Genomic DNA, 24,919 nt, shown 5'->3' with positions numbered 1-24,919 from the left:
GCAACAATGAGCCTGTTGCTAGGAGATAGCTGGGGAAGGCCCAAGGCTGCCCAGGGCAGAGAGGAGATGAACAGAAGAGTTTGAGAGAGTGGGGGAGGATATGGAAAGGGATGGGATACTCACAAACAACTTCTTCACTGGGGGAGTCACTTATTATTTATCACTGGTCATGATTTACAAGAAGAAAAATAAAGTTTCTCTTGGAACCACAAACTCGTAAAGGCTGCTGAGGGCTAGGTTGGGAGTACAGCAGAAGACCTGCTTTCTCTGTCCATGTCCCACTAGAGGTTTCTTCTTCTGGCCCCAGTTGCTTGGGCCCCAGGTTTACCCCAGTCAGTCAGGGATGGAGCAGTGGCACTGTTCTGGAATGTTCTAGAGACTCCAACTGTTCTGGAACACTCTAGAACCTCCAGGCAAAGGACTGGAACCAGGATCACAGAGCATTCCAAGGCCTTCCCAGCCTGGGTGGGGCCAGCCCCCGCTCCAGAACCTGCAGCGGGCCTCATGTGGATGCTGGCACTAGGTGGGATCTTCCTGGCAGCCGCCCAGGCCTGTGTCTTCTGCCGCTTCCCAGACCGTGACTTGTCGGGCCGCCTGGCTCAGCTTTGCAGCCAGATGGAGGCCCAGTGGAAGGACTGTGAAGTCTCCTGGAACTTCTCGGCCTTTGCCTTAGGTAAGATCAGACATCCAGGGATGGGCTCAGCAACAGTCACCCCTGTGCCCTAAGGGGGCTGCATGTGGCCTCCCAGCTGTGCCTCTCAGCCATCTTCTCAGTCCACTGGCCTCTCTGGACACACTGGCCTCTCCCTCTGGGAGAGCTTCTTCAGACCCTGGGAAAGTCAGGAAAGGCCCCAGAACCTCCTTCTGGGCCAATGAGGGAATCTCGCCCGGACCTTATCCATCTCCACAGATGATGCATCCTTGAAAAAAGTCACAGAGAAGACTCACAGAGTCCTGAGGGTCATGGGTGAGGCCGAGGGGGAGGTACAACGCAGGGGCTTGGATGGCACCAAGGAGGGGGTTGGGAGGAGGGGGCTGGGGAGGCAGGGAAGGGTGGTGGGTGGGTGGAGACAGGAGGGCGTGATGGGGAGGCGCTGGGTGAAGGTGTGGAGGTGAACCGGCCCTGCTGAGACCCCGGGCACTAAAGCTGCTCTCTGCCTCCCCAGAGATCGAAGGGTCTCTCTCCTCACTCCTTTCATATTGGAAATGGCTTCAAAAGACCAAGCTCCCAGAATACAACAGGGAAGGTACTGATGCGGGGAGGGATCAAGGGGTGCCTAGGTCCTCAGGCAAAGGAGGGTGTGGCTGAGCTCATCCACCCCCATCCTCCTTGTCTTTCATTTCAGCTCTCTGCGCTCCCGCCTGCCGTGAGTAGGAAAGGGAAGGGGTAGCAAGGGCCAGGGGCCTCGGGGGGACCTGAGGAGAGCCTGCAGTTTGGGGAGGAAGTGTGGGACTCTCGCAGGGTTCAGCGAAGCTTCCCGCCCCAGAGCTGGTCCTGCTGTCTCCTGCAGGGGGCAGCACCATCCTGTACAACTGCTCCACCTGCCAGGGCTTCGAGGTGTACTGCTGGCCCCGAAAGCGCTGCTTCCCAGGTCCTTACTCCCCACCCCTGCCTCACCCCGCCCAGATCTCTGAGCTGTTAGGCTACCCCAGCATCGATGGGTGTGGTCCCCGGGATCATTCACTGCCTCCTGGGGTCCCTGCAGGAAGTCACGATCTTTGGGAAGCCAGGATTCTGCTGCTCTTTGTCTCCGGAGCCGCCCTCCTCCTGGGTATTCTGAGCTTCGCGGTGGAGTGAGTTGGGGGATAAGGGCCAGAAACAGCCTCACTACCTCCGACCCATCAGTACCCTTCCCCACCCCCCATCCTTCCTCTTTCCCTCCCAGCCCCCTCCCCTTCCCTTCCCTGGACTCCCACCCTCTGTCTTCCCTCAGGTACAGCCACCTCCAAGCAAAAAGTGACTTGTGAAGACGAGGACACATCTTAGCCTCCAGTTCTAAGGAGCATGTGCCCACAACTTCCACTTCTCTCGTGGGGCGGGGTGGGGGGGGGAGGGGGGCAACCAGACCCTTAGTTCCAGCCCCAACGGTTCAGTCTTCCAGACCCTGATACCCAGACATCCCCACAATCCCAGCGTCAGATGGCGTCCAGGGACCCAGGCACCCACAGCTGGAAAGTTCCTCCCCTCCAGTCCTCAACCAATCAGACAGAGGCAGTTACCGTGCCAGGAAAATATCTACAGAAGGAAAGAATCCCCTCCATACACACTCCCACTCCCACACCCCCTTCTGCCTGTTCCCGGAAAGCGGGGGCTGTCTGCCCCAGAAGCTCCTCTTGGCCCTCCTGTGACTGATTGGGAATCCGGGAATGAGTGTTCTGGAAAAGTCCCTCCCCCTAGAGTGAGACCACATCACTCAGACTGCTGGCATGCTACCCTTCCATTTAATACTGTGAAGGCTCCCACAAAGGCCCAACTAAACCTGTTGTCAAATGGCCTCGACCTCTGCCTGGCCTCTGTCTGCGACTGGGGAGGGCAGAGGGAGCGCGGGAGTCTCTTGTAGCCCAGTGGTTCTCAGCCGGGGGGGTGGGTGGATTTTGCACGCGATGAGACGTTTGGCAATATATCTGGAGACATTTTTGATTGTTTTGATGGGGGGGTTTGAGGATGTGCTACTGGCATCTAGTAGGCAGAGACCAGGGACGCCGCGAAATATCCAAAAATGCCCGGGAAAGTCCTCCACGACAAAGAGCTATCGTGCGTGTCCGAACCGTCAGCAGTGTGTGGTTGAGAGACCCTGGTATTTGGTCCTTTGGCTATCAGGAGTTTGGGTTTGGGGGATGGGAGATGGGACATGAAAAGAGAGGCCTATCACCCACCGTAAGTCTCAGCCCGAGGACCTGGGCCGGCCTTCACCTAGCGCCGTGGTTTACAAACTGGGTCCCTAGAGGCTCCCAGTTCTCAACCAGCTGGACATTGGAGTCATCTGAGCAACTTTAAAAACTACCTGTTGCTGGGCCTCATCTCCAGAGATTCTGAGTGTAGTGGTCTCATATGGGGCTTCAGTTAATCTAACTTACAGCCAGGGTTAGAACCACTGTTTGGGGGATCCATTAAGGTCCTGGGGATGGAGAGGGGAATGCTTACCCCTCCCAGGAGAACACCTTCTATTTTGATCTGCACATTCTAGTCCAGTCCTTTCATTTTACACCAAAAAATGAGACCCCGGGATCACACAGCCAGGTCGTACAACTTGCCCGAGATCATACAATGATTCATACATTCATTCATTTGACAAATACTAAGGGATTGCCGGTCACGTGCCAGGCAGCGTTGCTGCCCGTACTGGGGTGAGAAACCCGCTCCCGACAGCTCAGGCACCACAGCTCTCCTCTGGTTTGCGGTAGCTGCCTCACACCCTCTTAGGCTGTGCCCTCTTTCCAGGCTCAACATTTTGGAGCTGTCCTTGTTTTCACACCCAGTGTGCAGTGGGTCAACCGTTCTGTCCATTCCTGAAGGATCTCTATCCCATCTGTCTCCTCCTCCTGCTCTATGGCCCCCAGCCCACTCTAGAAGCCTCTCGTCGTGGACCCCAGTCTCCCAGATGTGCATCTGACTCTGCCCACGCCCCTCAAATCCACTGCACCCTCAGTGGCCACACTGGTCTTCTTAAAACTCCACATCGCTCAAACATCCTGTCCAGTATCAAATGATGCTTAAGAACTTGGGCTCTGGAGTTGGGCTGCCCGACTTCAAATCCTGGCTCTGGTTCTTACTGGACCTTGGGAAAGTCATTTAATTTCTCTGTTCCTGTTTCCTCATGTTTTAAATGCAGATCATATATTTCCTTGAGTCCATGGCTTTTTTTTTTTTTTCTGTTTACATTTGAACATCTCTGAAGAACCCATCTTAAATTGAAGACATGTCATGGCATAATGGTATATTTTACAATTGATGATATCTTAAATTCAACCCAGTGGTACTGACCTTACAGAATTACTGCGAGGTCCAAATCAGTCCATATAAAATCCTTGGGACTGTGCCCAACGTGTAATGGGCCCTCATTAACTATCAGCCATTATAATCTCTTACTTAAAACCTTCCCTAGCTCTTCCTTGCCTGCAGAGTATAGAGTTGGCCCTTGACCCTGACATTCAAGGCTCTCCATCAGCAGCTCCCACCATCTTATATAGTCATCAGGCCAGAACTGTCCAGACACAGAACTGGAATCTCCCTTGAACGCCCCACAGGCATCTCAGACTCCACACGTGTCCACCTCCCTCAGACACGCCTTCCTCCTGACCCCACCCCCTCCTGGGATCTCTCAGGCTTAATGGCAGTGCCCACAGTGTCATGGGCATCCTCCTCCTCTCATGCCATGTGCCCACTTCTTACCTGTAGGTGATCTACCTTGGTCATACTTCTTGGAATCTGACCCCCAGGTGTCCCTGGAGCTTTATCTCAGCTCTGCCCACCTCACAGCCATACTGAGTCACTTCTAGTTGCCCCAACACTGTTTCCTCATGTCTGCTCGCCTTTGTCCAGTCTTGTGCCTCTACCTGGAATGACTATCTCCTTTGGCTCAGATATCACCTCTTCTGAGAGGCCTTCTCTGAGCTCCTGAGTCAGAGTGGCATGAGTCTGCTCTAGGCATCTCTCATGTGGCACCTGTTACATCAGGTGGTGGTGTTTCTTTACACATCTTCCCTCTACACCACGCATTCCTCTCTAAAGCCACTGCTTAAGGTTTTGTGTCTTTGTTTCCTCAGAGCCTGGCACATGGGAGATGCCAGGAAGTGTCCCTGACGACTCCAGCACCTTCTCTGAACCCGTGTGATATGCCTTCCCCATATAAGCCCTTCATGAGCACTTAGCACAGGAGGCTGGTGGAGTTTGTGCTTTTTTTGTGCGCATAAGGCCGACCGACCGCAGTGTGGCCTGCCAGGGCAGGGATGGTTTTTCTGAGCCCCTCACCAAACGGGAGGCTTCTGTGGGTGTGGCAGTTTTAAACAATGGCCCCACATTCTTTGACATGCCTCCCACCTAGAGGTAGGTTCTATGTATCCTTCCCTTGAACCTGGGCTCCGTGACTAGCAGGCCAATTGAATGTGGCAGAAGGTACAGTGTGCCACTTTCTGAGCCCAGGCCTTAAGAATCTAGCACCTTCTGCCCTCTGCCTTTTGGGACACTCACTCTGGAACTCAGTCACTCATGCTATGTGGTTGCCCAGCCTACGTCGAGTCCACATGGAGGACTTCCCTGGTGGTCCAGTGGTTAAGACTCTGTGCCTCCACTACAGGGGGCACGGGTTCAATCGCTGGTCCGGAAACTAAGGTCCCACATGCCGCGTGGTGCAGCCAAAAACAGAGTCCTCATGGAGGGATTCAGCCAAAAGCCAACATCTACTGCCAGACGTGTGAGTGATACCACAGCTGTCAAGTCATCCCCAGACTTTGTTTTTCCACCCACGGCCCCAGACATAGTAGAGCAGAGATAAACCATTCCCACAGTGTTCTGTTGGAGGTCCAGACACTAAAAGTCTAGAGCATAATAAAATAGTTGTTTTAATGCCACTAGGCATTGTTGCTCAACAATAGATAACTGGAACAGTGGGGCAGAAAAAAAGACCTAAGAGCTGGCACTAAAGGCCCTGGGTTGGGACTTCTCTGGAGGTCCAGTGGTTAAGACTCTGCGCTTCCACTGCAGGGGACTCGAGTTCAGTCCCTGGTTGGGGAACTAAGATCCCGCATGCCGTGGGGCACAGCCAAAAATAATAATAATAAAATAAAATAAATAAAGGCCCTGGGTTGATGACATTGCTGGCCCTGCCACTTCCTAGCTATGTATGTACATGAGAAACATCACTTCACCAGCCTGAGCCAATCTTCCTACCTGTAAAATGGAGTTAATGATGGCTAACAGGTATGGAGACTACATGTCAGACATCATTCTAAGCATTTGAAGCATTGTATTAGTGATCTATAGCTGTGTAACAAATTATTCTAAAACTCAATTGTCTAAAACGATAAAGCCTTACTATCTCACAGTTTCTGTGGATCAGAAATTCAGGAGCAGCTAAAATGGATGTTTCTGGCTCAGGGTTTCTGATGAGGGTGCAGTCAAGATGCTGGTCAGGGCTGCAGAAATCTAAGGGCTGGTGGATCAGCTTCCAAGATGGCTCACTCACACGCCTGGCAAGTCGGTGCCGGCTGCCGGCAGGAGCCTCTCCATAGGGCTGCTTGACTTGCCTCAGGACATGGTGGCTGGCCTCCTTCAGAGCGAGTGACCCAAGAGAGGAAGGCAGAACCCACACTGTCTTTCACGACCTAGCTCAGAAGTCACACGCCATTCTTTTCACAATATCCCATCGCTTACACGGATCAGCCGTATTCATTGTGGGAAGGCACAGCAGCGTGACACCGGGAGGGCAGTTCGTTGGGAGCCATTTTGGAGACTGGCTACCACACACCTAGACACAGTTAATTCTCCAATAACCCCGCGAGGTAGATACTCCTAACAAGCTCATCTTGAAGATGAGGAAACGGAGGCATAAAAACGTGAAGTAACTTGCTCAGATTTCTAGGATGGTAAGTGGTAAAGTGGGGATTCAAACTCAGGTAGTCAGGCTCCAGAGGTGAGATCTCAGCTACTGCTCTGTAAAGGCCCTCAGCTCCATTATGAGCCTGAAGGAATATGGTAGATACAAGAGTGCTTCCACCTTAGGGGACTTCCCTGGCGGTCCAGTGGTTAAGACTCCGCACTTCCAAGGCAAGGGGCCTGGGTTCGATCCCTGGTCAGGGACTAAGATGCCACCTGCCACGCGGTGCAGCCAAAGAATAAGGGAAAAAAATAAAAAAGGAGTCCTTCCACTTCAGAAAGTAAACCACCAGATATATACAAGGTGGTAGGCTGGTGACTCCATTAATGAGTGAGGCAAATGCAAATTGGGAAAGGATGGGACCTCAGGGTCCTGGGAGATGGAGATGGGGTGATGGAACAGAGGGTTTTACCCAAGGGTCTGGGGGGAGCTAACCATGTGGCGCCAGGGAGTGCCACATGGGGAGGGGGGCAGGGATGGGTTCACCAGGAGAATGTTTACAGATAAAGTTTAGAAACTGTCATCCCCATCACTCCCAGCAAAGGAGCTCATGATGTCAAAAATCTTTGTTTCACTCTACCCAGATGACTCTGTCTCATCCCTTTGTTCAGCAAAGGCTACTGAGCACTTATAAGTCAGGCACTTAGACTGGGCACGGGGGACCTAGCAATGCCCAGGCAAGATGAAGTCACTTTCTACCCGGAGCTTGGAATCTAGCAGGGAAGACAGACAAGTTACTGGCAAATTCTACCAGAGCAATGAGTGCAATGACGGGAAAGCACAGGGATCTTGGGGTGCAGGGGAAGAGACCTGACCCGTTAGGAGTAGTCTTCCTGAACTTAGCAAGGCCAGGTTGGGAGAAGGGTGGGAAGACTTCCAAGCAGAGGGAACAGCCATGCAAAGGTTCAGAAGAGAGACAGCCAGAAGGCTGCGGTGCTTTCCCGGGCCCAGAGGTTGATGTGGGTCAGGTGGAAGGGGGACAGCCTAGTGACCTCAGGGCTCAGAGGAGAAAAGGATAAGGTAAAGAGGCACCAATGTCGTTCCTGATAGGAGCCGAGAGGTTTCTGCACAAGGATGGGCCCTACTCCTCACCCAAACCCAAGGTGGGAGAGGGGAGGTTGGCCACCTGGGTGCCCTCTCTACTCGTCCTCCTGGTTCTCTGCCCTGCAGAGAAAGACTTGGCCCTGGTGGTGTGGATGTGTTCATCTTTCTCGGATGCAGGGCCTGCAGGCAGGGCAGAGGTTGGGGAAAGGCAGATGGAGGGGGTGGTGCTCGATCTGGGCCTCCAAGTTTAAGTGTTAGCAGGATGCCCCATCTCAGCCTGGAGGAGGTGCTCCCAGTGGGGGTGAGGATGGTCAGGCTGTGCTCCCCCACACCCCATCATCCTTTATGGGCAAAGGTGGAGATGAGAGAAGCTTAACTCCAAAAGTAAGAAACGAATAGGGAGAAGGGGAGGGATAAAGGGGCCTCTGATTCCCTAGGTTTTTTCCAAGCCAAAGACAAAGGTGGGGCAGAGCCTCTGCCTCTGGTTTCCTGCTGGAGCACAGAGGACCTAGGCTAGGAGTCCAATCAGTAGCAACCCCCATCCTCAGCCTCCTCTCCATCCCACAGCCAAGGTCCAGGCAGGGGCAGCCTCTCTCCCCTGAACCAGTGGTCAGGGCCTCTTCCTTGAGCTCCCTGCTGCTTCTCTCTCACCTTTCCCTAGCCTCTTACTGCCACAGGCTGGTTCTGTCACTAACCTGTTAAACCTTTCAGTGGTTACCAGAGCCCTCAGGTAAGGCCCAAGCTCCTGAGTGTGTTCTGCAAGACCCTGCAGAATGAATCCAACCAGGGCAAGGATCACGTCAGCTTGTTCACCTGGGTCCCCAGAACCGTGAAAGCTTGCTGGAAGGCTGAACTGATGCCTAGTTTGGCTTCTGCCAGCCTCTCCGGCTGCATTTGCCTTCATATCCCCCCATGTGCTCTACACTCATGTATTCATTCAACTCCCAGAGGACCTCTAGTGCCCCCAGATCTGTGAGGACACTGGACATTCAGAGGAAAATCAGGTTTCACATGCTCTTCCCTGAAGATGCTCATGGAGCATCGTGTTTCCCACCAAGAACTTGGACAACACCAAGATGAATCTCAAAAATGGGTTGAGTGAAAGAAGCCAAATGCAAATAATAAACAGTGTGTGATTCCATTGACAGAAAGGTCCAGAGCAAGCAAAAGTGATCTATGGGTTTTAGAAATCAGAAGAGCAGTTGCTGGGGAATTCCCTGGCATTCCAGTGGTTAGGACTCAGCGCTTTCACTGCCAAGGGCGCGGGTTCAATCCCTGGTCAGGGGAACTAAGATCCTGCAAGCCTGCGCTGCATGGCCAAATTAAAAAAAAAAAAAAGAATAGCAGTTGCCTCTGGGGAATGGCATTGATTGAAAATGGGCATAAGGCTACTTCCTGGGATCACAGAAATGTTCTGGGGACTTCCCTGGTGGTCCAGTGGTTAAGACTCCGCGCTCCCGGGCTTCCCTGGTGGCGCAGTGGTTGAGAGTCCGCCTGCCGATGCCGGGGACACGGGTTCGTGCCCCGGTCCGGGAAGATCCCACATGCTGCAGAGCGGTTAGGCCTGTGAGCCATGGCCGCTGAGCCTGCACGTCCGGAGCCTGTGCTCCCCAACGGGAGAGGCCACAACAGTGAGAGGCCCGCGTACCGCAAAAAAAAAAAAAAAAAAAAAAAAAGACTCCCCGCTCCCAATGCAGGGGGCTTGGGTTCGATCCCTGGTCAGGGAACTAAATCACACATGCCACACCTAAGAGTTTGCATGCTGCAACTAAAAAAGTCCACATGCCACAACTAAATAAAAGATCCTGCATGCCACAACGAAGATCCTGCGTGCTGCAACTAAGACCTGGTGCAGCCAAATAAATAAATAAATATTTACCAAAAAACAGAAAAAAAGAAAGAAATGTTTCGGGTCTTTATTTGCATTAATGGATATGTATATTTGTTGAAATGCATTGAACCGTACAGTTAAATCTGTGCATGTTACTGAATATGTTATATCTCAGTAAAGTACTGTCAGTATAGAAAGTTTAGTAATGTTTATATAACTATAACTAACAAAACCCCCTCAGTGTATGGATTAAACAGCACATCAGACATAATCAAAGAGAGAATTGGTGAACTGGAAGAGAGTTGAAGAGATGACCTGGATTGCATTACAGAGACACAAAGAATGGAAAATACGGAAGAGGGGTTAAAAGATTGGAAGGACAAAAAAAAAAAAAAAAAGATTTGGAGGACAGTGAAAAGGCCTAGCATACTTCTAATCAGAGTCCTCAAAGGAGAGAACACAAGGAAAGGAGGAAAAAGAGTATCTGGAGAGATACTGGCTGATAATTTTCCAAAACTGGTGAAAGATATGAATTCATAAACAAAGGAAATCCAATAGAATTAATAGAAAGGGATCCATACTTAGACTCTTTGTAATATAACTATGAAACACCAATGATATCTTAAAAGCAGGGAGAAAAGACAGATCACCTACAAAGGAATAACAATTAGATTGAGCAGTCTTCTTCATAACCAATATGCATTGCACCTATGATATGCCTACACTGTCCCAGGTACCTTAGGAGGAACAAGACAGATCCAGCCCCTACTGTGTGGAGCTAGCCCACAGTATATCAGAGATGACAGATGTGGAGGGAACAATCACATCTGTCATCTGGCCTGGCTGGAGGGCAAGAGAATTGGCAAGAAAACCACAGAAGTAGAACTGTGAACTATGATTTTTTTCCCATTAAGGCTGGATTTTCCCATGTGTTTACCAAGATGAGGTGGGCTTTTCCTTCCAAGAGACTCTGGGGACAGCAGCTGCTATGCTTACACATCCTTCCTTGAGACAGAAGGAGACAGGCCAGATGTCCTAAGGCTGATGGCTTCCTCCCTGGGATCCCTGAGGGAAAAGGAGAGAGCATCCTTCTCCTCAGAGACTTCTTTGAGCCAGACTGTGTCCCTGCCCCACAGGCCAAGTTGCACCATACTGGGCCCTGGGGTCAGCAGAGGTGACATGTGGGGAGGGGCTTATGCCAGAATGAGGCCAGGAAGTGCCAGTGATGGGAATGCACGCCCTGAGGCATGGAGTGCCGCCCTTGATCACCAAGACCAGGTACCAAGCTGGGATGGGGCTGAGGAGCCACTCAGAAGCTGTCTCCACCCCCAGCCCCCTCCACAAGAATCCCCACAGATTCCACCCTGCGGAGCTCCGCAAATGGTCCTTTTCAGGGGCAGCACATTAGACGGGGAAAAGGACATTCAGAGCTGGGAAAACGCCAATGGCTTCAGTCTTAGACTCTGTCCGGGCTGGGAGCTGACTTCGTGCACCACCATCAACACCTCCGCCGTGGCGCCCTTCCCAAGTCCGCTGCACCAGGCCGGCTTCCTCCATCAGAGTGCCAGGAAGCCCTCTCCCCTACTAGGGAGCTGCGACTATGTCCTGTTTAGCCTTATATTCCCGGGGCCTGGGCGGGATATCGCTACTAGGTGCGTATTCATTTAAGGGGTGGGGCTCTGCTTGAGAGAGGTGGAGGACTTGGTAAGAGGAGGTAGGGGAGACGGGATACCGAGGAGGAAGTCCAGGGAGGGGTGAGAAGTTCTTTGGAGAAGTCTGGAAAGGGGGTGGGAAGGTGGAGAGAGGGTGGGAAGGAGGCGAGCAAAGGACAGGGGAAGGGAGGCTTCTCAGGATCTGGCCTGGCGGAGGACCAGCCGCCAGGCGCCCTCACCTAGTCCACCGGAGGACCCGGGCCCCGCCGCCAGGCCCCGCCCCCCGCGGCCTCCGTCCCGCCCTCCTCGGGATTTAGTCCCGGCAGCCTGGGAGGCTCCCCAGCCGCCGCTTCCGCCTTCGCGAGGTGAGGGTCCGGAGAGGCAGGGGCGGCGGCGAGCGGGCTGGAGGGGCGGCGGTCGCTTGGGAGCGCGTCCGCGGGTGCTGAGCCTCCCCTCCCCAGTCCTTACCTTCCGCGGGCGCGTCTCCTCCTGTCCCCCATCTCGTGCTTTCCCCTTCTCACCTGGCTACTGGTGCTGGTCTCCCAGCGTCCTGGGCTTTCGCCTTCCCCGCCCCTGCTCGTGCTCGATCCCTCGCCACCTCCGAGTGTCCATCTGGACCCTGCCTGGGGTCCTCCGCTTCTTCCGGCCTTCACTAAGTAGGGGGAGGGAGGGGGCCAGGTGTGTGTGCAGGCAGCCGGCACCCAGATCACCTAGAGCCTTATTTAATAAAGATTGGTGGAGTTGCCCTGGAGCCAGGTTAGAGCGAGTGACTCAGGTGTGCCGGCCAGGCTCTGTACCTGGAGCTGAGCTCAGGTGGGTGTGGAAGGGACTGTGCACCTGGCAGACTGGGTGGCTCTGAGCAGTACCTGAGCTTAACCGCCCATCACAAATGCCCGATTTGATTTCAAATGTTGCTGCCTCGGGTGTAGAGGAGGCAATGACCCTGGGCGTCTCTGGGCAGAGGAGGCAGTCTGCCCACATAACGTAGGTATGTGTGGACACCGTAACTTGATATCTTGTGTGTTGTGTGTGTTTGTGTGGACCTGGGTGTCTCAGACATGAGGCGGTGTATCTTGGAGGCAGTGAACTCAACATGTCTCAAGTAGGTGTGTGTGGGGGGTACCTGGCAGGAAACCTGGTGTTCTACGGCAGCATATACTGGAATGCCTCAGCTTTGAGAGGACATGTATCTGGGTGTCTCAGGTGTCTTTTGCATCATATCTATAGGAGTGTGTGAGTGTGTGTGTGTGTGTGTTGTACCTGCGTATCTCAGGTATGGTGTGGTTAGTGTATCTGGGCATCTCTGGAGTGTATGTGGTGGGTCAGGATGTCTCAGGTGTACCTGAGTGGGTGTGTACAAGGGTGCACCTCAGGCCTAAAAGGTGGTGAATCTGGGTGGCCTAGGGGTACGGGCAGTGTGTCATAATAGCTCAAAGTGAGCAGGGCCGCACACCTGGAGTCTGTGCAGCGCTGAAATCTTAGGTGTGAGGAGAACATTCTTCCTGGGGTTTGTGTGTGTGAGGGGCAGGAATCCTGGTTGGTTCTGGTGTCCCTCCCTCTGTACCTGAGTATTTCTGAGGGGTTGAGGGTGGAGCAGGCAACCATGTCTCTGGTTCCTGAGTGTCTCAGGTGCCCACCCTGGGCCATGTGTCTGGGGGACAGGGCACCACAGGGGTTCCTCCTCCAGACATGCTCCACGAGGCGGGCTCCCTGTGGCTGCTTCGGCTGCTCCAGGACATCCAGCTGGCCCAGTTTTACCGACCCATCCTTGAGGAGCTTAATGTTACTCGGCCAGAGCACTTCGACTTTGTAAGACCTGAGGATCTGGACGGCGTTGGCATGGGCCGGCCTGGTGAGGGTCCCCTGCCCCAAGGCCCCGCTGTCTCCTTCCGCAGCCTGTTAGTTGCTACTCTCCCCCCCCCACCACACCCACCAGCCCCCTCCTTGCCTGTAAATCCCTTGCATCCTGCTCCCCGCCTCCCCCGTTACCCCATCCCTCTGATTCTGGCCTCCCCCAGCCCAGCGTAGACTGGCTGAAGCTCTGAAGAGGCACGGTTCGGGGCTCAAGTCTAAGAACTGGGTCTACAAGGTGTGTGTTTTGGGGCGGCGGTGAGAGGCTTAAAGGGCCAGGGCCAGCTCAGGCCCCGGCAGGGGCTGGGCTGAGTGGCAGAGAAGGATGTATGCAGGGTTCCACACACGTGATTTCCACCACTGTTTCAGATCCTTGGGGGCTTTGCCCCAGGGCAGAAGGAGACCACCCCACCCTCAGACAGCCTTCCATCCCTCCCTGAGCCAGATGGGGGACTCAAGTGTCTCATCCCAGACTGGGCTGTGTGCAGAGGGGAGCTTCTGGGCTCCGGCTGCTTTGGTGTGGTGCACCGAGGGCTGTGGACACTGCCCAGTGGCAAGGCTGTGAGTCTCCAGGGAGCCCACTTCATTCTGGGTACCTGGGTCAGCTTCTCCCTCTGTTCTGTGTGCCTCTCTGCTCTGGCCTTGGCTTAACTGTTCCCTACGTTGCCTGATGGTGCTTCCCCCCACCCCCAGGTCCCAGTGGCTGTCAAGTCCCTCCGGGTGGGTCCCGAAGGCCCCGAGGGCACTGAGCTAGGGGACTTCCTGCGAGAGGTATCCATCATGATGAACTTGGAACACCCACACTTGCTGTGTCTGCACGGCCTCGTACTGGGCCAGCCTCTGCAGATGGTGAGCAGACCCAGACGCCAGCTCCCGGGACAGTCCCGGGGGCCGATGTGCGACAGGAGGGTGAGCGCCAGGGTCTCGTGTGGCCGGACCACCGCTCGCACGGCTGTGCTCCCACAGGTGATGGAGCTGGCGCCCCTGGGCTCCCTGCACGCACGCCTGACCGCCCCGGCCCCCACGCCCCCGCTGCCCGTGGCCTTGCTCTGCCTCTTCCTGCGGCAGGTGGCGGGGGCCATGGCGTACCTGGGGGCCCGCGGGCTGGTGCACCGAGACCTCGCTACGCGCAACTTGCTGCTGGCTTCACCGCGCACAATCAAGGTGGCTGACTTCGGGCTGGTGCGGCCGCTGGGCGGCGCCCAGGGCCACTACGTCATGGGCGGACCCCGCCGCATCCCCTACGCCTGGTGAGGGGCCGGGCGGAGGGGAGGGATCTGAAGGGCAGGAGCTGAGGGGGTGCGGAGGGGCTGGTCCTCTGAGGGAGGCGTGGACTGGAGGAGTCGTCGTCGGGTCTGGAAGGGCCAGGAAAGGAGGACTTCTGAACACCACGGCGGGCGCACTAAAGGGGCGTGCCCAGTGGCAGGTGGGCACTCCGGGGCACACACCCGGCACACATCCAGCCCCCTTCAGCTCCGCTTCCGCAGGTGTGCGCCGGAGAGCCTGCGCCACGGGGCCTTCTCTTCTGCCTCGGACGTGTGGATGTTTGGGGTGACGCTGTGGGAGATGTTCTCCGGGGGCGAGGAGCCCTGGGCCGGGGTCCCGCCGTACCTCATCCTGCAGCGGCTGGAGAAGGACCGAGCCCGCCTGCGTAGGCCTCCGCTCTGCTCCAGGGCCCTCTACGCCCTCGCCTTGCGCTGCTGGGCCCCCCACCCTGCTGACCGGCCCACCTTTTCCTACCTAGAAGGGCTGCTCCAAGAGGTGGGAACTCCTGCCTCCCCAGAAACACTCAGTCTCTTTTCCCTCCGTTCCCTCTCCTAGGGTTCCATGCACAAGACTAATGTATACTGGTTCCCGGGTTGGGGTCTGGGACTTGGCTCTGAACGAAGCAGATCCAGTCCCCGCCTTCAGGGTGCTCAGAGCCCCAGGGAGACAGCTGGGGTCTAGTGGATGCAGGCTGAAGGGCCGGGGGCTGGAGCAGAGAGAGGGAAGCCCAGAGCCCAGAGCAGTAGGATGTAGTGGGTGTTTGACAGGCAGAGGAAAGGTTCAGCGTGGGAGGGGGAAGTACGGTGATTAAGGTGGCAGAGGCATCTTAGGGGTGCACCAGGGAGGGACTTGTGAAACACGGTAAATAACCAGCGCTAACACCTAGAGCACTCGATCTGTGTAAGATACTGTACTAAGTGCCTTAGGTGTATCCTTATACATGTTCACTCATTTAATCCTCACAACAACCCAGCTCGATTTTAGAGAGGGGGCAGTTAAGGCACTGACAGATTAAGCGATTTGCCAAAAGTCACACAGGAAGTGGAGGACTGGAGAGCTGAATCAGTCAATATGACTTCAGCGCTGTGCCCTAAATCACTATATACTCTACTATTAAAGGAGTTTAGTCCTTAACTCTGAGGGCACCTGGGGGCCATGGAAAGGGCTGTGAGCAGGGGAGTTATAAGCCACATTTCCAGGTTATGTCACTCTGGTTTGGTGCAAGAATGGATTAGAAGGACGGTACTGAAGGTAGAAAAACCAGTGGGCCACAGTGGCTGTGAAGCAGAAGTAAGATGAAGAGGTCTGGACGAGGGTCGAGGCAGTGGTGCTATGGTGAAGTGGAAAATTCCCAGAGGTGCTTGGGAGGCAGATATGATGGGCCTGGGTGTGGAGTAAAAGCAGCGTGCAGGGTGACTCTCCCCTTGGTCCCCTAGGTAGAGGCAGGGTCCCCCTTTGTTGCTCCTTGACCCCTGGGCTGTGTCCAGCTTGGCATGGAATCCAGGTCTGCCTTCTCCACTGGATTACAACTGAGGGACAGGGACAGTCCCACCCTGGGGCCAGGACAGAGTACATACCTGGTATGGGTTTGCTTGGTGGGTACACGAACAGTCTCCACTCTGTTCCCATGATATTACCCTTCTGACTCAGGCCACAAGCCCAGCCACCCTCTCCTCCTGTCTCTATAGGCCTGGCCTCCTGAGGGACGTTGTGTGAGGGACGTCACAGAGCCCGGTGCCCTGAGGATGGAGCCTGGTGACCCCATCACTATCATCGAGGGCAGGTGAGGGCCTCGTGCCTCCCACCCATCCCCAGGGAGAGGACTCCCTCCCCACCCTCCTGGCCCTGGTCCCAGCTCAGCTTCTCCCCAGCTGCTTGAACCCCAATGCTCTGCCTCATCTCCTCCTCTCCCCACTGGGCCCCGAGAGCTCCACCACAGTCCTGGCCTCCAGGCTGGAGCCACCGCTGGCCCATAGAGCCCTTTTGTTTTAGAGAGAAAAAAAGCTTCCCTTCCTCCAGGCAGATGCAGCTCCATGGCGCACAGCTTGTGAGCTGAATGTGGGCTGGAGCCCAGCCCTCACTCTCCCCTGGCTCCCATCCCCTTCACCAGCGCCTCTTCCCACAGCCCCGACTCCACAACCTGGAAGGGCCAGAATGGTCGCACATTCAAAGCGGGCAACTTCCCAGCCTCGGCAGTGACGCTGGTAGACTCACCAGCCACCCGTCCAGTCCTCAGAGGCTCCCCTGCCCGGGGAGAGCGACGCCAGGGAAACATAGATGGGTGAGGACCTGATACAGTTGGGGGCAGAGCTGGACTGGGGGAACCAACCAAGTCTAGCAACTTCTCTGGAAGGGGAGCCTGGGGAGGCGGATGGGGTAAAGCTGGGGGGGAGGCTGGACTTGCCTTCCCGCTGGAGCTTCCACTCTGGGTCTCGGCCTGCCTGGAAGCCCCAGAGATTCCTTGGGAGAGGGCACTGCTATATGGGGTAGGGCTGGGGGGTGTGGAGAACGAACTGGAACACTCTCCAACAGGGACAGAGTGAAGGTAAAGCTTCGGAATCCCCCTCCAGCTCGGGGCCAGAGAAGGGATGTGGCCCTGCAGAGGACGAAAGGTGGGCATGGCGGTGGGGACAGGGCTTCCAGGGTCTCCGAGGACGTCAAGGACAAGCCTCTGGCGATGCCCCCTGCTCTGAAGCCCTGCCTGTGCAGATATGATTTCCCCACCTGTGGTTTCCTGGCCCCCATTCTGCCTGCTGACATCCTGGCTGTACTTCAGACAGCGTCTCCCCACTGCAGCCCTGGCAGTTCTTTGGACCCTCAGCTGCTTCGGCCTGGGCGTCCATCCTGCACACCTAGTTTCTTGTCCCCCCGACACGAAGACCACCCCGAGGACAGTACAGATAGCCAGAGAATGGGAAGAAGGCAGCTGGGCTTTCTCTCAAGTTATTTTTTCTCAAATGTGTAGGCATTTCCAAGAGTCTGGAGTCGGTTCTGTCCCTGGGCCCCCGCCCCACAGGAGGTGGGTCGAGCTCCCCCGAACTTCGACATGCCAGAACTGTGCCCCAGGGACCCCCAGGCGTGCCCCCCTGCTCCCCCGTAGCCACCAGCTCCTCTTCCCAGCCCAGCCAGCCTCCCAGGGAGCGGCCTCCCTGGCCCAAAAGAGAACCCCTACACAGTCACCCTGTGGGAGCGCCTGGAGCCAGCAAAGCCGCCGTCCCCTCTGGGGGACCCTTGCCTGACCCCGAGTTGCAGAGGAGGATTATGGAGGTGAGGTCTCCCTGAAGAGTCCTGGTGTCCAGAAGGGGCTACGGGCTGGCGAAGGGCCTAAGTGGGGCTTTGTCCCCGGCAGGTGGAGCTGAGCGTGCATGGAGTCACCCACCAGGAGTGCCAGGAGGCTCTAAGAGCCACCAGGGGTGACGTGGCTTCTGCCATCCGGAACCTCAAGGTACAGCCACACCCTTCTCTCGGGTCCCTGCCCCTCCCAGCCTGGCCCTCTGGCCGCCAGCTGCCTTTCCTCTCGTCCCCACAGGTGGACCAGCTCTTCTATCTCAGCAGCTGGTCCAGAGCGGACTGCCGGCGCATCCTGGAGCGTTACCAGTGGGACCTCTCAGCCGCCAGTCGCTACGTCCTGGCACGGCCCTGAGCTCTGCTCCTTTGGGCACAGACACCAGATGGACCAAGGGCCTGGTCACGTGGGACCAAGCAGAACCGGAACAAGGTCCTGACAGGGTGTGTTCCCACCTGGGGAGAGCCTGCCACGGGCAGGTACCGGAGGAGCCCAGGATCAGGCACTGGTGAGTGTCTCCTCACCCTGCCCGTTGGTCTCTAAGGGCGTGAGCTCCCTTGGCCATAGGAGGATCTAGTGCACTCTGCCCACCACATTCCCAACAAAGGAGGACTTGGAGGAACAGAGCTGCGACACGTCACACCCATGGGAAGCTTCTATCGCTACAGAAGATGAGCAAGAGGCCGTTCTGGGCCGCGGGAACAAGCATCCTGAACTGCCATCAGCTACCACACTGGGCTGTGTGGGAGCAGCCATCCTGACTCGGGGCATATGGACCAAACTGCCTTGGCTTGGTCTGGGGCCATCATGGGTGATGAAAGTGGCTCTCCTGGACTCGAGGACACTTGATCCTGGCAGCATGGATTAGGAGATGGGCCAGCCCCCGCCCATCCAAGCTGTCATATTTCCCTTTGTTTCCTCCCACACCCAACTCTTTCTCCTGCCCTCTCCCACTACATACATCTTCCAATGTCCAAAAAGTTACAAAGTTTATACGAATATAACATACAAAGATGCAGCCTCCTTCCTAAGGAAGGAGTAGGAAGGGGTGGTAAGGCACAGGAAGTTGCAGCAAGCACCAGCTGAGGGAGAGGAAGTCGGCATCGGGGCCCTGGCCCTATAGCTATCGGGGCGGGGGAGGTAGGGATCCCCCTCAGAGCGCCATCATCTGAGGCTGAACTAATTGGCCAAGCTGATGCGGGGAGAGGGTGACCGGGTCAGCCGTCTTCGGTGCTGCTTGACCTTCCCCACCCCAGCCCTGTCATAAAACCCTGCCTTCTAAGGCCTCATCTGGAGCAGAGGCCCTGGAGGGGGTTGGGAGAAAGTCAGCAGGGAAAGTTGGAAAGCCGATACGCCCGTGTGCTGAGGGTCTGCTGGAGGCAGTGGTGGGAAGTAGCAGGGGAAGGGCTCTCGTACATACCCTTCCGGAGGGGCTACAGGTGAAGCAGGCCAGGGGAGTAGGGGAGGCATGGGGCACCAAGCCTCCAGCCTCTCAGGCAGCCCTGTCTCTCCCCTGCAGTGCACATGGAGGGAAAGGGGCTGCCTCTGAGGCGGGGCCAGGGCAGGTGACCATCTTGAATTCTGGTTGAGATGATGGTCTCCTCACCCCGAGGTGGCCTCTAACTGGTGATGGCAGAGGGCCCAGCGCCTCCTCGCTTCTCGAAGAACATGTAGTCCTGAGGGAAGGGCACGGTCAGCAGGAGATCTGGCTGGGCCAGCCTGGCTCAGGAATCACAACCCAGGTCTGGAACCACAAGCCCCCATAGACTCTGTCCCTAACCCTCTCCTAGCAGGAGACCAAGAAGTGCTCAAAACCTCAGAGTGAGAGCAAAAGGGCAGCGGGGGGCAGGGGCGGGGGCCCCGACTCACAATGAGGAACGTGGCTCCCAGCAGCACAGCCTTCACCCTCACATCCAGGTCCAGTGGGAACTGCAGGCCGAAGTCATCTGCATCGGTGAGGGCTTCTCGGAGCAGCCCACCCCACTGCTTGCTGATGCGGCCCACACTGCGGGATTCATCTGGAGTCTTCACCTGGCAGGAGAGAAGGAAAGAGGGAGGGAGGGAGGACCTGCATGGGGAGGATGTGCCTGATCTCATCGGCATCCAGTCTCACTCCCACAGTCACCACATACGAACTGTGCAGGCTCTACACCTAGCGAGTCCTCCCAAAGCCTTGGGTTTCCATGTGACATCTGGGGAAACTGAGGCACCCGAGGTCACACTGTGAGTACACAGCAAAAATCAGGTTGCAGGCTCAGATCCGTTGTTCTTGAAAGGCCACGTATGACTACTAGACATCAGTGCTGGGAGAAACAGAAGCACAATACAGTCTAATCTCCTTAGGGGATGGCCAGGCACTAGGTTTGTTTTGGTTACCAAAGTCCCTGCCGCCCACGGTTCGTGCAGTTTGTGCCCTGCACAGAGTAGCCTGGCCAAGCCGGCAAGGGAGGCTGCTGAATGCCTGGCTGCACTCTACCAGCCGACCAGGCTGCTAGAAGGCCCAAAGGGGTGCCTGTCGTCCTCGCATCTGCAAGGTAGGGAGGACTCTAGCATGGCATGCAAGCCTCATCCAGGGTGGATCCAAGCCCATCTAGTGGGGGGAGGGGACAGCAGAAAGTGGCCTCTGAGGACCAGGATTTCCACTGGCCTCCCTAGGCCCAGCAGCAACAGGCCCTGCCAGTGTGGATGGTAATTCACTGTGACTCCCTGGACTTTTTCCTATGCTCATTCTCCAGTGGCTAGAACTAGAGCGATGTCCTTCCCATCTCCTTCCCGCATGGTCCTACAGCCCTGGGCCGTTTCCTGCAGACCAGTCCCAGGGTGGGTAGGGCCTCTCCCAGCCAGCCCTGCGGTCCCAGTGCAGCCCCAAATGTGGACCATTCATAATTATGTAAAAGGAAGACTGGCCCATTGAGAACCCCACGATCTACATATTCCCAACCAGAGTTCACCCAGTTACCTCTTTCCCAACCAGTTCCCATCACAGAACCTTCCCCCAGCTACCAAGGTGACTCAGTTTTTAAAAGTAACCTAAGATAAGGCACATCATCAGAAGCCTTGGAAAGTCTACTGGGATACACCTGTTGTTTCTCCCTTATCTACACAGATATTCAAGTGCCTCTGTCTTCTAGAAAGTAAGGTGTTTCCCAGGCCTTACTTTGAAATGGTCATCACTTGGGTTCTCCAGGCTCCAGGTTGGTGATTGAAATGCATGGTAAGAAGGATTCCAGGCTGGGGGTGGGTGGGTGGACGTCTGGACTTATCGGTTGGCAGGGCAAGCCACAGGATGTTAACAAGTTAAATTAGTGCTTGCTCCAGGGCTTGGGCTCACGAACTCACACACAGCGGCCATGCGGGCCCAGCCCATGGTACACTCAGTAAGCATCCTTCACCCTAAATCCAGCCTGACCTTAGATTTTTTTTCTCCCTCAACACAGGGCTGCAGGTCACAATCAGCATTGGCCCTTAAGGTGAAACCCTCTTTGCCATATTTTTATAAGACCGTGGGCCATCCTATTTCTGAATAGAGGAAAACTGGAAATGTGGTAGGCACCACAGTGGATTTGGACTGATGAGCTCTTGACCGTCCTGTTGGCCATCCTGCCGCACGGATCATCTCGGTTTCTGAAGGTCCCAGGAATCTCCCCTTATTCCTGATACCTCAAAGTTGGTGTCTGTGCCACAGCCACAGGTCCAGCAGGGCCCCACCACTCGCAGGACGGTCTGGCGGTCAGCGTCTTGGATGGAGAACTTGGGGAGGAAGGGATGCCAGGTCTGTAGAACGTGGCCAATGGTGGTGCCTGGTGGAGCCTGTACTTCCATCTGGAGTGGGCAGCAGACAGGATCACTGCCTAGCCAGGCACCCTGGCCCAAGCGCTCACCGGTCTAGCTTTATCACCTGTCTCCCCTCACAAGACCTCCCATCCCCTTCACTAGACCACCTGTCATCCCTCTCACTAGACCTCCCATCCCACCTAAGCCCAGCTCCCACAGGAGGCACGCCTCATTTCATGCCTCATCCCGGTCGTGCCCTGGTCATCGGCCTGCCCCCTACCCAAGTTTCTCCCTGGCCCCATCCTTCCCAGCCCACCTCCTGGAGGCCACAGGGACAGCAGCTGCAGCCACAGTGGAGGGGGCGGAGCAGGCGCAGCACCTCTCTGTCCCCGGGGTCCACCAGGCGTACACGCAGGGGCCGGCGGGCGCCACAGCATAGCCGCGCACAGCAGTTGCTCTCCTCTGCCGCCTGACCCAGGGGCTGTCCGGCTCCCGAGCGCAGTTCGTAGCGGTTACAGGTCTCCCAGCCCAGGAGCGCTGCCAAGGGGTGACACACTGAGGCTCGGACACCAGCGCCTGCCCAAGAGCCCACTATTTGCCCCCGTCACGAGGCCCAACATACTCCTCCTTTCACTCACCTTCCACCCGCTCAGCCTTCTGGTGAATCAAGATCTGATCAATCTGGAAAGAGAGTAGGGGAACGCGCAGACATCAGCTGGCCGGCCTAGTCGCCTGGGTCCCCTCCCTGTCACTCCTCCCTCCCTCCCTCCCTCCCTCTCACTCACCTGCGCCAGGAATTCGAGGCCAAAAGGCACCCCTGGCAGTGGCAAAAAGGGGGCAGCTGGTCCCGGGGCCCCAGGGCCGGGCGAGGGGAAGACAGCAAAGCCGGGCGCAGGGGTAGGCACGTGGGCGGGCATTGGTGCCTGCCCCGGCCCGGGCCCAGGATGCAGCGTCGGCTCCGGGTACCCAGCGGTCACAGGGTAGGGAGGTGGGGGCGAAGGGGCGTAGCCTGTGGGGGGCAAGTAGCCTGTGGGGGAACAGGAGTAGGTTAGAAGGGGCCCCCGACCTCATCTCTTTACCCCTTGGCCCATGGGCCGCGAGGCTGCGGGGAAAATGTGGTGGGAAGAGAATGAGAAAGATGGGGCGGGGGAGCAGGGCGGCGGCTTCTCGGGAGGAAGGGAGGGGCCCCACACAGCCAGTCCGAGCACATTCCCGGAGGATGCGTCCGACACCGGGTTCCCAAGTCCGTGGCGGGGGGACGGATAACGGAGACCCTCGGCCTTGCGACCACTTACCTGCCATGGGAGAAGGGCGAGGGTTCGCGGGATGTCGCTGTCCCGGAGGCTTAGTTCTAGAAGTGGAGGCAAGCTCGGAGACAGCCAGACAGACACAAAGACAGACACAAAGATGGACAGGCAAACGCAGAGCGGCAGCTGCGCCCAGCGCCGGCCCAGGGTCTCTAGGGCGGCGCTTCTGACTCGGGGAGAAACCGAAAGTGTCAGCGGGCAAGGCGGGGGCCCTGGGACCCTGGATTCCCTCAGGGGCCCCAGAACCGCCCCCTCCCTTTGTTCTCCCATTTTCCGCAGAGGCGGCTGTTGGCAGACGGCAGGACAGATGGACCCGCAGTCAGACCGACGGCCCCACCTCAAGGGAGGTCTCCTGACCCGTTCCCCCTGCTCACCTGAAGCCCCTAGAATAGCCCGGGTGCCCAGCACTCTGCAGCTCTCGGGAGCTGGTGGAGGCGGGCCCAGGAGCTGACTCCACCCCCCGACCCGTCCAGGCCCCGCCCCTCCCAGCTGAGCAAAGCGCCTGCGCGGGAAGACTGCCGGCTCTCCTGCGGCGCCGGGACTTCAGGCCACCCGCTTCACGGCTTGGCGGGCATCCCCGCCCTTTCCGCTCGGATGCAGAAGCCCAGAGATGAAGCTCGCCTGCGAGGGTAGCCGGGTGAGCCCTAGCCCTGCGACTCCCGCCAGGCCTGCGGGCGCAGAGTGGTCAGTGCCCCTTGGTGGGAACGAGGGCCGCTTGCGCGGCTCGGGAGCCCAGGCTCCTCCTCCCGAGGGCGGTTCGGGCCTCGCTGACGCAGCGGAACACCCTGCACACTCACCCATTGGCTTCTAGGACTGACTCCTGGCTCCCCTTCTGCCTCCCTGGGGCAACCTTGCTAGTCTCCTCTCCCTGACGTAGCAGTGACCCACACAGACCCGTTGCAATTATAGTACTTCCTTCAGGCGCCCCCAGCCACACGGGGCATAGACTGCCAGACAGTGTCAGTAACGAGTGGGCGTGAGGTGAGGCTCAGGGGGGCCAGAGGAGACAGCGCGGTCCGCAGGAAAGCCTTCTCCCAACAAGAATCGCTTCTTTCGCTTTGTTTGAGTCCTGAGCCCAGGCCCGCAGGTGTGAGGAAGTCCTGCGCCTTGGGGGCCGATAGGCTGAGCGGCAAGAGATGAGTTCAGAGTCCGGCCCACGTGCACAGAGGGCCTTGTGGGAGCTGCGCTTTGGCCCCCAGGGCAGTGGGGAGCCCACTGAAAGATTTTCAGTCAGAGGGAGAAGGTCAGATGTTTTAGGAAAACCATTTAACCTGTATGGTGGAGACCAACAGAGGCCCCCAGGCTGGGTTGGCAGTAGTCTGGGGGAGAGGATGGTTGTGATAGTGTGGACAGAAGTGGCAGATTTTGAAGATATTTAGACAATAATATGGAACTTGTTTGGGAAGTGAGATGTGGAGGTGAGGAGTCCAGGATGACCTCAGGTGCCTGTCTGGTGACCAGGCAGATGGAGGTCTCACCCATCAAGATGCACATGGGGAGAAGCAGGTTTGGCGGCTTCTTTGTCCCTATGTCCATGTTCCTCTGGGCTGGTCCTACAGCTTCAGTCATCATCTTCAAACCCAAATGCTGGACCTCTCCCCTGGTATCCCTTAGTGCCCCAGATTCTACCTGGCCCAAACCACGCGCCAGCCTCCACCAAAACACAGACATACAGAAGTTCAGTTATTCAACAGAGATTTAATGAGCCCCTACTATATGTCAGACAGGTGATAGAAATATTTAGCAGTTTTTAAAAATTCCCAGTCTCCTGGGGTTTACATTTTAGTGGGGAAGAGACAGACAAGGTACTTAAAATACATCAGAAGTCAGACGGTGACAAGTGCTATAAAGAAAAATAGAGCAGGATAAGAAGGACAGAGAATGGTGGACAAGAGTTGCAATTTTATAGGGGGAAGACTAGAAAGTGATGGCTGAGCAAATACCTAAAGGAGGTCAAGGATTAAGCCAGACTTAAGGCAGACTTCTGGGTGAAGAGTTTTTCAGACAGAGGGAACAAGGGCAGAGGCCCTGAGGTAGAAGTGTGCCTTGTTTGTTCAGTGAACCAAAAGGCCAGTGTGGCTGGAATGGAATGAACGAGGGGGAGGAAAGAGAGATCACAGGAGGCCAGATCACATACAGCCCTGTAGACCATTGGCTTCTACTCTGAGTGAAATGGAAAGTGTGGGAGGGTTTGGCCAGAGAAGAGATATGAGATTTACATACTGAGACAGTGTTCCTCAACCCTGGCTACAAGTTCGAATCATCTGGGGTGCTGTAAAAATACCTCTAGCTGGGCCCCACTTCATAGCAAT

At 56.4% G+C, this 24,919-nt stretch overlaps 3 protein-coding genes across 5 annotated transcripts; 2 read left to right on the top strand and 1 right to left on the bottom strand.

Annotated features, from left to right (window-relative positions):
- Positions 1–504: 504 nt before the first annotated feature.
- On the top strand, positions 505–1,968 carry TMEM95 (transmembrane protein 95; the record flags this gene model as incomplete). The annotated part of the gene is made up of 6 exons (XM_082679892.1): positions 505–673; positions 911–967; positions 1,167–1,247; positions 1,347–1,367; positions 1,512–1,794; positions 1,935–1,968. The coding sequence occupies 6 exons, from the start codon at positions 505–507 to the stop codon at positions 1,966–1,968; spliced, it is 645 nt and encodes a 214-aa protein (XP_082536018.1).
- Positions 1,969–12,789: 10,821 nt separating this feature from the next.
- TNK1 (tyrosine kinase non receptor 1) lies at positions 12,790–18,357 on the top strand. Of its 2 annotated transcripts, none has more exons than XM_082679652.1 (12): positions 12,790–12,975; positions 13,142–13,212; positions 13,344–13,535; positions 13,668–13,823; positions 13,941–14,224; positions 14,462–14,735; positions 15,929–16,023; positions 16,366–16,521; positions 16,773–16,852; positions 17,206–17,507; positions 17,590–17,685; positions 17,770–18,357. In XM_082679652.1, the coding sequence occupies exons 1-12, from the start codon at positions 12,813–12,815 to the stop codon at positions 17,881–17,883; spliced, it is 1,983 nt and encodes a 660-aa protein (XP_082535778.1). In that variant the 5' UTR covers positions 12,790–12,812; the 3' UTR covers positions 17,884–18,357. The 2 variants fall into 2 exon arrangements, with proteins under 2 accessions (XP_082535778.1, XP_082535779.1); XM_082679653.1 differs by having other exon boundaries at positions 16,351–16,521.
- A 141-nt stretch (positions 18,358–18,498) lies between these two features.
- On the bottom strand, positions 18,499–23,335 carry PLSCR3 (phospholipid scramblase 3). Of its 2 annotated transcripts, none has more exons than XM_082679654.1 (8): positions 22,982–23,335; positions 22,596–22,773; positions 22,086–22,327; positions 21,939–21,981; positions 21,617–21,837; positions 21,187–21,348; positions 19,396–19,557; positions 18,499–19,202 (listed from the first exon to the last, which is right to left on the bottom strand). In XM_082679654.1, exons 2-8 carry the CDS (start codon positions 22,600–22,602, stop codon positions 19,146–19,148), a joined length of 894 nt encoding a protein of 297 aa, XP_082535780.1. In that variant the 5' UTR covers positions 22,603–22,773; positions 22,982–23,335; the 3' UTR covers positions 18,499–19,145. The 2 variants fall into 2 exon arrangements, with proteins under 2 accessions (XP_082535780.1, XP_082535781.1); XM_082679655.1 differs by having other exon boundaries at positions 22,596–22,651.
- Between the last annotated feature and the right edge of the window lie 1,584 nt (positions 23,336–24,919).

This window comes from Grampus griseus (assembly GCF_964374135.1).
Source record: "Grampus griseus genome assembly, chromosome: 20".
Classification (NCBI taxonomy): Eukaryota; Metazoa; Chordata; class Mammalia; order Artiodactyla; family Delphinidae; genus Grampus; species Grampus griseus.
Note: the sequence above shows the minus strand (reverse complement) of the source record. Positions and strands in the feature narration are given on the sequence as shown.